The sequence below is a fragment of the Polyodon spathula genome, chromosome 17 (assembly GCF_017654505.1).
Source record: "Polyodon spathula isolate WHYD16114869_AA chromosome 17, ASM1765450v1, whole genome shotgun sequence".
NCBI classification, from domain to species: Eukaryota; Metazoa; Chordata; class Actinopteri; order Acipenseriformes; family Polyodontidae; genus Polyodon; species Polyodon spathula.
This window is the reverse complement of record NC_054550.1, coordinates 2,535,162-2,545,836: the sequence shown is the minus strand read 5'-3', so window position 1 is coordinate 2,545,836 and position 10,675 is coordinate 2,535,162. Positions and strand designations below refer to the sequence as shown.

Sequence of the window (10,675 nt, the reverse complement as noted above, 5' to 3'; positions counted from 1 at the left end):
AGGTGGCCATACAAGTTTTTTTGTTTTGTTTTTTTTTCTTCTTCTTCTTTCTTCTTTCTTCTTTCTTCTTTCTTCTTCTTCTCAGTACCTGTGCTCACAGCTACACAGTTGAGTCAAGTAAGCACTTTTTAAGAGAATCAGAATCACACAATCTAATGAAAAGATGAAAAAAAAACCACTAGTTCTGGCCGTAAAAGTGAAGCCTGTGATATTTCTGTTCTCGTGCAGATCTATTGTATCAATATTTTGTATTTATATTTTACAGATAAAGAACAGTTCTGTCTGTTTCTACACTGTTGTACTTTGCAGAACCTCTGGCCAAATGGCTTGGAACACAAGTGCTGGTAGTTAAAGGTCATTGTGTTCCCTGCTGGGCTTTGATACAACCTACATATTAAAAGGTCTAAATGAACTACAATGTCGTCAGCTAGCTTTCTGATTAGCTGAAAACAGGCAGCGCTAATAAGGGATTTTATATCCTGTACAGAGAAACGACCTGGGGGCTATTGTAATAGTCTGAACTAGGTATTAATGCTACCACCCTAAAATATTTTTTCTGACCTAATTTCAAAATATTTTATTGCACCCTGTAATACAATATATTACATAAATTACCCATGGGGAGGAAATCTGCCCTTTTTAAATCGTTCATATTGATCCCCTGGCCTGCAAAATAACAAATTGCAGATGTTAGAACTCCTCTGCGTGATGGGTTCAGACAAACCTCACTAATACAGAATTACTGCTGTTCAGCAATGTTTTCCATCAGTTGTCGACTTTGACTTTAGATTAAATGAACCATATCATCTGTCCGTTCCTACTTTCTGGTTTCTTGGAACCTGAAAAATAATTTATCAGTGATGAAGTGGACAGAAAGTTAGCTAAACAAGACTTTGAGCCACACTCACTGGTACCAGAGGGCCTGACCTTACAATAAAGTGTTAACTGTGTCTTGTGCTTGATTCTGCTCTTAGATATCCACATTCACGTTTTAGGTAACTGCTCTTATTTGAAATTGTTCTTATCCATTTATCGTACTTAGTATGTGCTCTTAATGGACTTTACTCTATAAGCAAATATGTTTACTACAAGTTAACTGCTCTAGTCGAACTTGCCCTTAAATTTAATTATTTACTGTATTCTTTATTTAGCGCTTATTTGAATTTGATCTTATTTTCTACGGATTTTATTGTACTTTATAACAGCTCTTAACTGTAACGTGACATTGTGTAATGTGATATTTTGTAAGGTGACACTTTGTATTGTGATATTTTGTAATAACTGTAGTTGCCCTGGATAAGGGCGTCTGCTAATAAATAAATAAATAATAATAAATAATAATAATAACAGAGCAAAGTGATTTAATTTATTTTTGTAGATTTGGGTATATTAGGAAAAACAGCTGCGGAGTAATGTTACCTAAATGACTGTGTGCAATATAATGGAATAAATAGAGGTAAAAAATTTTAAAAAAATAGTTTTAAACTTCAAAAAACTGTTAAATTACTACTACTGAATCCTTGCAATGAAGCTTTATACAGCAGGGAATGTATCTGGTGTGATAAAGAAATTGTGCAACTGTTCAAAATTTAGGAGATTAGAAACCGAACCTTGATCGTTATTTGTCATACAACTTGAACCAGTCTGCTACCCGTAGCTCGGAGAGTGGTTGTGCAGAAAGGAAGCAAGATGGCGTCGGAGCCGGACAAGACCGAAATTCTAACAATTTTCAAGCGACTCAGATCTATTCAGACAAATAAGGTAACTCAAATAATATAGAAATAACAGGTGTATAAAGCGACCTGGATATCAACGATTTTTTAATTAAGCTGTACGAGTTTATCGAGTTAAGACGGTGGCCCGATGTAATTTGGTTGGTAAGCCGGTCGATTTAAAACCGGTAGTATTACTTGTCACAGGGCCCATAGCTGTGACAATTTATTTATTCCTTTTTATATTATTTGCATTTCAATATAATACCTGCATCTTTGTATACCTTGGACAAATATGAATGCAGTTAGTTACTCTGGCAGATACAGCTGCAATGGGCAGCGTTGGAAAGCTGCTTATCAGTCAAGAGAATGCCAACGAAGCGTTATTGCAACACAGTTTTTTCATCGCTGTAGTTTATTAATTAAGAGTTGTTTAATACAAGTTCATATTCACTGTGTTTGTGTCATTTGTTCTGCAGGACGCTAAAGAAGAATAAACAAACAGTATTTTGCTCTGTGTTATATAGCTAATTTGTTGACCAACAAAAACATACCAGAAAAATAACGGCTTTCTGGCTTTGGCTTGTGGTAAACGCATTGTGTTCTTCTCCATCTGTAAGTGGAGCCATTTACCCAGTCCCACTGCTGATATTGTTTGTATTCAATGTGTATTTGTTTTTAAACGTTTGTACACATTATTTCTAAAGTTGTATAACATTTATTCCGTTTGGTAAGAGAGTCGGCATCAGAAGACTGAATTGGGTGCTTGAAAAATACCTTTTCAATGTCGTGAATATTTTTTCATTGTTACTGCTGTGGCAGCTATGACATGATGCTGGTAATGTCCACCTCATTACCGTGCCAGTAAACAATCTCACATATGAACCTGCTTTGTACTGGATTCATAGTTTCATTGTGATTGTCAGCGTTTGTGGCTTCCTTTACTGTACATACTATTTTCCTGCGATCTACAATTTTCTTCCAAGGAATGTTCACTTTTGCCTCTTTAGCAATGTGTGAACGTCCATCAGATAGCTGTACCTGTCAATGGCATAATTACAACTAGTATTTTTTTTTTTTTTTTTTTTTTACTGTATTTGCATCCTACAGATCAGTAGTTATACTTTGATAAAATAAACAAATAAATAAAAAACTACTGGCTTGGTGGTTACTAGCATTATTGTGTGCAATATTAGAAAATATAAAATTCCCTACATAATGTATAATTAACAATTGCATATTCATTTTGTCTATTTTTTAGTCTTGTTTTGATTGTGCTGCTAAGAATCCAAGTTGGGCCAGTATAACCTATGGCGTATTCTTGTGTATTGACTGCTCTGGGATCCACCGCTCATTGGGAGTGCATCTCAGTTTTATCAGGTAGTTTTGAAAATACCTCTTGCAAAGATAAGTATACATCAAAATTGAATTGCATTATTGTTAGTGACACTGGTACCACCAGGAACAAGCCAATTATACTTTTGAAAGAATTCCTCTTGGTCTTTCTTTCTTTATCTTTTTGTTTATTTTCTTCTTCTTCTAGATCTACAGAGTTGGATTCTAATTGGAATTGGTTTCAGCTGAGATGTATGCAGGTTGGCGGCAATGTAAATGCGGTAAGGGCTATAATCAGATCTTTTGAAGATTGTTGCATACACTTCTGTAAAGGTTTCATGAAAGTTTGTTATGTCTATTCAGTCATTTCATTATGTGGGTGTGCTGATCTTTTCATTCCAGACCTGTACATTTTCAGGAAACATTTTTGAGCAACACATGATCACTGCCACTATACAGTACTCATTGTCATGTTTTGACTTTTCTAGGCAGCTTTTTTCCAACAGCATGGCTGCACAACTAAAGACACAAATGCCAAGTACAACAGCAAAGCCGCACAAATGTACCGTGAGAAGATCAGGCAGCTAGCAAACGTAGCACTCTCAAAATATGGAACTGATGTAAGTATCCATTGGAGAGAATGTTAATTTAAAAATGCTAAAACAAAATCAACAGAGCTATGCGGCTTTTCTTTCCTTGTGACTTGATATTATTGTACTGGCTTCTTGGTACATCATTACGTTTTTGTGTTAATTTTTTAAAGCTATGGATTGACAGTCCAGGTGGAACGCAAGTGCTAAGTCGTGAAAATAAAGATGCAGATTTCTTTGCAGAACACACTCAGGTATTTATAACATTTGTTATTAGAACTAATTTGACAGTTACTGTAGCCCAAATCTACATCCTGTGGGTTGTTGCTGAACAACAGCAGTTTGTACCAGGGAATATGCCCATTATTTTATGAATAAGTTAATTAATTTTATTTAGAAGCTAATCCGTGGATGCATTTCTTAATTGGTTACCACCTGTGGGATAATTATCCACAATGGCTATATAATAATGAACTAATTGCTTGTTTTTGCTTTAATGTTTTTTATTAAAGATTATCTTATTTTTAGTCTTTGAGCAGCTGGGATATGGCCTCTACATTGACAGATCAAAATTCTGCTGGGAGCCTGCTGGTTGCAGAAGAACCCCCAAAACAGGAAGAAAACTTGAACAATCGTATGTTTGTTTTTTCACTGGGTTTTAAAAATATTGGAAGAGGCTGTCTATTTGTTGTCAGTGTAATTTATTTTATGTATTTTTTCATTCATCAGAACCCGAACAAGGTCCCAGCATTGAAGGGCTTGGCACATCTCCCAAAGCAACAATTGGTAAGTGGATTTGTTCTGCATAAATTTATATATATATATATATATATATATATATATATATGATGAGTGCATATAAAAGCAAGGTTAAGTCTTGTAACCATGCATCACAATGCGCGTAGCGTTATAGTTTATAACATTGAGTCTTAAAACATTTGACAATCACGTTATGTCAGTTTATACTGTTCTCGTCAACAGCCAACTGAGCTTTGCCTGGGACTTGCGTTTGCCATTTTATTATTGGTGGATGGCTTCTGTTGGCTCTCTTACAGAATCAACTCAAAGCTCTTAGTGTTATTACATCTGTTTTGCTTTCACCAGTAGCATGTTTTATGTGGACTTTAATGGCCCACCCCCCATTTTAATGAACTGTTTATTTTGTCCTGTAGCGTATTCGATGCGTTTGGCATCAGGTGAACCTCTGCCTTCTAAAGGTGATTAAAGGTGTGATGTTGCTAACAACCTGCTGTTGGCTAGAGCCTGGGCATGTTTCCTTTTCTGATTGCCCTCTGTAAATATTAAAATATAAACCAACACTGCTTAGCTTTTCCTTATCTACACGTACTCTCCAAACAAGCCTATCTTTTGGATGGCGAATGTTGTCCACCCACTGAGACTTGTGTTAACTTGTATAAATAACTATAATTAAAAAGTTCCTTAGGATTTACACAAAATGGGAAACAAGCCATTTTATAATTATTTTGGGATTGAAATTTATGAATGCAAACTAGGGTAGCCTTGCATTGCTCCAGTTTAAGCTGTGCTTTATGTTTGTGTCTTCGGTGATTCCCAAACAAGCTGTGTGAAAATCCGCAGGCTTTGCAGTGTCCCTGCCATGTGGCATGAATGTGCTTATAAAAGCAGTACATTACACTGTTTACATTCTGTAATTCTGTTTAATTGGGTCTAAGATGTGGTCAGCTGCTTTCTCTATACCTCTCACTGTCAGTTTTTAAGATATATATATATATATATATATATATATATATATATATATATATATATATATATATATATATAATATATATATATAATATATATATATATATATATATATATATATATATATATATAAAGATATTTAATCAGCGCAACCAAGCCATATATATATATGAAATACAAGTAGTTTAAACCCCTAAATCATGGCTTAGTTTTGACTATTCTAAAACTGTTTGCTTTTTTGTTTTAGAAGTGAAGCCTTCAATCATTGGAAAAAAAAAGCCTGTTGCAGCAAAAAAAGGGGTATGTGGGGAGAAATTAAATATAAAAAATGTTTAGTTATGTTTTTCCTTTAATTACTAGCTATAATAAAATATCTAAATACTGAAGTTATACAGTGACTTGAGAGGACTCCATGAAAAAAGGTGTGTGTGGGAGTATGGCAGCAGAAAACTCCAAAAACAGTGGATTCAGAGTCCTAATATCTTCACACCTGTTTTAAATAATTGAATTGCAAGTTTCAGTTAAATCTTCATATTTAATAGTGGTAAATAAAAAGTAGTATAATGTAATTCAGGTTGTTGCGTATAGAAAACATTGGCTTTTGTAGCAGTTTTGCAATAATGATTTGAATTGCTTATCTTTACCCCTTTTTTTTAGCTGGGTGCTAAAAAGGGACTGGGTGCTCAGAAAGTAAGCAGCCAGAGCTTCAGCGAGATAGAACGACAGGCACAGGTAGCAGAGAAGCTGAGAGAGCAGCAGGCCACTGAGGCTAAGAAGCAGGTCGAAGAGTCAATGTAAGTCATTTACTTTAAATGTCCAGAGAGGTAATTTGGGGAAATGTATGTAAAGCATGTCTAAGATTCTTTCGGATTATCTCAAACATAAGCCAAAATAGAATATTTACCATGTAGTGCTTGGAATTCACCATCATTTATGACAATCTTTGCAAAAATGTTATCACTATTAGTACTGCAAATATTGATTGATCTAAATATATGAAATTGCTGCGTTATTGACTGAGTAGTGCATGTGATTCATGTTGATTTTTTTTTTCTTTTTTCTCCTAGTGTTGCTTCAATGCGTCTAGCCTACCAGGAGCTACAAATCGACAGGAAAAAGGAAGATATGAAAATCCAGAGTTTGGAAATTAAAAAAAGAGAACAGGCTGAGAGGCTTGGAATGGGATTTGGAACAAGAAGGTAATGAAAAGGGCTGCATGTTGAGGATTTGCATTCCTGTAACAGCCACTGTCAATTTAAGTAAGCGGAATGAAAAATATTTAATAACCTGTCCATGACCCCAGGGACACACGCTTCAGGTGACCCATATAGAATTAGTCACTTTCTCTCTGTGGTGCTTGCATGCATGCAAATTACTTTTTAGAAGGCTATATGAGAAGTACTTGTATTTAAAGAGTATTATGTAGAGAGTAGCCTGTGTTTAATTGTTCACTAGATTTTTTTTTTTTTTTTTTTAACAACAATCCCAAGTGGGATCCTGAATTTAATTTCCACCGCAGTTGACATTTAATTTAGATTTTGTTTTGTATTAATTTTAAGTGCGGTGTCCCATTCGGTGCTGTCAGAGATGCAAGTAATTGAGCAGGAGACCCCAGTTGCAGCCAAGTCCACTCGCTCTAAGCTGGATATGTTTGATGAACCAGGATTTACAGCTGGACCTCCAAAGTAAGAGCTGGTAGACTTAACACACTTCTGCTTTCTCTGTCTCCATAAGTCTGATTTGTTGGGAGATAATCAAATTGTAGATGCAACACAGATCTAATAATTGTTCTGTTGCATTCAAAGTAAATACACCTTTCCTTTATTAGCACTGTTTTTATATTGCAATTCCATCTTCCACCAGGTATAAGGATAACCCATTCTCTTCAGGGGATGACTTTGGTTCACGATGGGATTCTGATTCCACCTCCTCTTTCTCCTCTTGGGGTCTCGACAAGGAAGAGCCAAAGGAGGCTGAATTTACTATTTCTAGCATTCAGCCAATTGGGGAAAGGTAGGAATTTATGGAAAACGGAAGGGTAATCAGGGAAGTTTTGTCAATGTCTGAAGGTAAAGTCATTCTTTGCTACATACGATATGTCTATGCAGGCTACCAAGCAGGCGAAAGCCAGACAGCAATGTTACCGTTGTGGAGTCGAGCGAGGCACGTCAGAAGTTTGCCAATGCTAAAGCCATTTCATCTGACATGTTCTTTGGGAGAGAGAGTGATGCAGAGGTAAACCTTAACTATACCACATTAACTAATTTACTGTAACAGTGACTTTAGGGTACTTTAACATGTTTATTAGTTCACTTTTTGCTAGAAAAACAATCTGGTTTGTTTTGAACCACACATCAATATGAATGAATCTGTAAATAATGACTTGCGTTTTTGCATTTACAGTACGAGGCAAAGACTCGGTTGGAGAGGTTATCTGGAAATTCTTCCATTAGTTCTGCAGATCTGTTTGGGGATGGGAGCGATGGGTCTTCTACAGGTTAGTGTAGAAAACTTGGATACTGCAGATTGAGTGGATGGTTACTACAGGATAGTTTATATCTTTCTTTCTTTTTTAAGGGGCTTCATCTTATGATAGCGTGCTTCCAACTGGCCCCGATATTGCCCAGTTTAAACAGGGTGTGAAGACGGTTGCAGGAAAAATGGCAGTACTTGCTAATGGGGTGATGAATACAATTCAGGTGAATATATTGACCCACTATATGTCTACCTGTCTCATGTTTTAGTACAATACACAATGTTGAATGAATATGATCACCCACCTCCTGCACAAACTATTTACAAACCTTAACTTTTTTTATTTTATTTTAGGATCGTTACAGCTCTTATTGAAAAACTGAGACTTCAGAATCTGAACATAGAGAAGAACCAGACACACTGTTCACCTGTTTTGTTTCTCTCTTCTTCTTTTTTTTTTCTTAGTATTATTTTAAACCTGGCTGATTTGGTTTGTTTTAAGAAAATATATATTTTTTGACAGCTTCTGGTCAAAGCTGAAAAATTGTTTATTAAAACAAAATTCGTAAAGCAGTTTGATCTCAGCGAACACCTTTTGTGTGTAATTTACAAAAATGTAAAAATGCCTAAAACATAAAATTGAGTTAAGACAAGTATTTGTCCTAGGATTCTGTTTTTGCCACATCAAAAATACTGTGATAACCCTTTCACTGCCTAAATAAGGACTCAAGTTATTGGTAACTATGTACATTTCTGCCATATTTATCTGCTATGAAAATAGTGTTAAGGTGATGATTTGGAGTGATATTCTAAAAAAGTTTTATTTTTAAATCATTTTTATAATATGGTTTAAGTACTGTACAATAGTGCAATTTGGTTGCTGTACTGAGAGGAATAGTTTCTTGCAGTAGTTAATCAAATAACCATTGTTTAAAAGTTACATATATTTTTTATTAAACTGTTTGGCTACTATTATCAACGTTGGTTTAAGGATAATATTACAAACAACCTTATTTATTCATTACTTTTAATTTATAACATGTACAACTGGTACATAACCATATATATATATATAATTTCTATTTTCTGGTTCGAACAACCAGGTCCATGCTGATTTTAGCTTAACATTTTTTTTCTATCCTGTATATCCCTTCAGTTGCAGTTGCTTTCATGTCTATTCCATGATACAAAACTAGCCACCTCTTGTCAGTGCAGAATTAACAGAAATCCTTCAAACAAAAGCAACATTCAGAACGACAGTCTCTAATATACCAACTAACACTGCGGTGGCGATCAGGAATTGTCATATCTTTGGAGTGCTGACAGGAGCAAAATGCAGTCTTAACGGGGCAGGATTACATTTTTATTTTTGCTGCTAAAATTTGGAGGAACCCTCCTATATGTAACCTGTGAGTCCTCCTGAAGTATTCAATAAGAACTTTAAACCACTGCTTTTTAAAGAGATACAAGTTACTCAAAGAACCTGCAATGGATTGCCAAAGATGAGGCTGTAATTCCTTTATAGGTTAAAAATCATACCTTTTTTAATGCTGTACTGTTGACTATGCTTGTCACATGGCATTCAAGGTATATTTTCTAGCTTAATTTTTCAGCTTTTATGCCCTTAACATTTTGGAACAGAATAGTTCACTGTGGGTGTGTGCTTAAACACACAATCACATACAAATCACATACATATATACCCTGTTGAGTTTTTGTCAGGAACTTGAACATGTATAATGCCTTGGTTAAAAAGCAATTTGTTTTGTGTGTGTGTGTGTGTGTGTTATATCCTTCATAGAATACCTGAACGTTGGCAAAATGTGTAATAAACACCAAAGTCCTAAACTGGATACCCCTTTATTCTCACAGTATTGTATCAGCTGTCATGTCTTGCCTGTTCCATCATATATATATATGTAATATTTCAATTGTTTGGGCTCCCAGTCCAGAAGGGCTAAAGAAATTTAAAGTGATGTTTTTCTATTGCCTTGTCATTTGTAAATATTCTAAAGTGTTTTAGCAAGCAGTAAAAGTTCTGGCTTTGAAAAACCAAGCATGCTTTTTTGAGTGTTTTCCCGGTTACACAAGTTAAATAGTGAAAACCCTCTGCGTGGAACAGCTGAGGGTGCCAAATGAAATGCTGAGGATTTTATGAAGCCATTCGACTGTCTGATGTCATGTAACAATTGAACTGGCAGTATCAGATGTTGTAGTGGTAACTCGAAGTACAATCTGACGAGAGCTTTCACTTGTGTATTAGCAATAGTAGGATCTTTTTTTTTTTTCCCCTTGTCCTGAACATTATCTACATTTTTTTTTTTTAAGTATTAAAATATAGCCTTCCATTCTTCTTGCCAAGGACTGGGGAGATTTAAATGTGTTAATATATTTGCCACTTTGCAGTGATAACTTTCTTCCTCAGGGATGGTACATAACTATGTTTCATCCCTACTTTGTATTGATGGTAATGTTGCCCTGCCTGACACTGTGACCAACTGTGATTTTAAAAAAAAAAAAAAAAAAAAAAAAACTTCTCTCCCAAACAAATACATTTTATTGTAGGTGGCATGTACAAACCATTGCTTAATTGTCAATAAAAATGTAAATCTGTTCCAATGCTGTCTTATTTGCATGCATATATTGAGGGAGGCTAAAACTTTCGTTAAAGGCAATAAACATATTTTGATCTATTGTAAGAAATGTTGGCACATTCCCTTTTACATCTATACAAAGCATAACAATGCAGGATTAGAATATTTTTAAAGTACCTTTGTAAAATAGGACTCAGAAAATCCATGATAGATTTTATATTGTCAATTTGTGAAATTTTGCTAG

The 10,675-nt window shown here is 35.0% G+C and overlaps 1 protein-coding gene across 1 annotated transcript; it reads left to right on the top strand.

Moving 5' to 3' along the window:
* The first annotated feature begins 1,654 nt into the window (after window positions 1-1,654).
* On the top strand, window positions 1,655-10,456 carry LOC121330111 (ADP-ribosylation factor GTPase-activating protein 2-like). Its single transcript, XM_041276382.1, has 16 exons — window positions 1,655-1,761; window positions 2,974-3,092; window positions 3,256-3,328; window positions 3,536-3,667; window positions 3,811-3,891; window positions 4,166-4,271; window positions 4,367-4,423; window positions 5,610-5,662; window positions 6,020-6,156; window positions 6,430-6,561; window positions 6,922-7,047; window positions 7,226-7,375; window positions 7,471-7,597; window positions 7,766-7,859; window positions 7,940-8,061; window positions 8,192-10,456. Exons 1-16 carry the CDS (start codon window positions 1,690-1,692, stop codon window positions 8,210-8,212), a joined length of 1,602 nt encoding a protein of 533 aa, XP_041132316.1. The 5' UTR covers window positions 1,655-1,689; the 3' UTR covers window positions 8,213-10,456.
* Window positions 10,457-10,675: the final 219 nt, after the last annotated feature.

Coding starts and splice junctions, on each gene's coding strand:
- LOC121330111 (XM_041276382.1), top strand. CDS start 1,690: ATGGCGTCGGAGCCGGACAAGACCGAAATTCTAACAATTTTCAAGCGA. Junction 4,272..4,366: donor GGAAGAAAACTTGAACAATC/GTATGTTTGTTT, acceptor TTCATTCATCAG/AACCCGAACAAGGTCCCAGC. Junction 7,048..7,225: donor TTTACAGCTGGACCTCCAAA/GTAAGAGCTGGT, acceptor ATCTTCCACCAG/GTATAAGGATAACCCATTCT.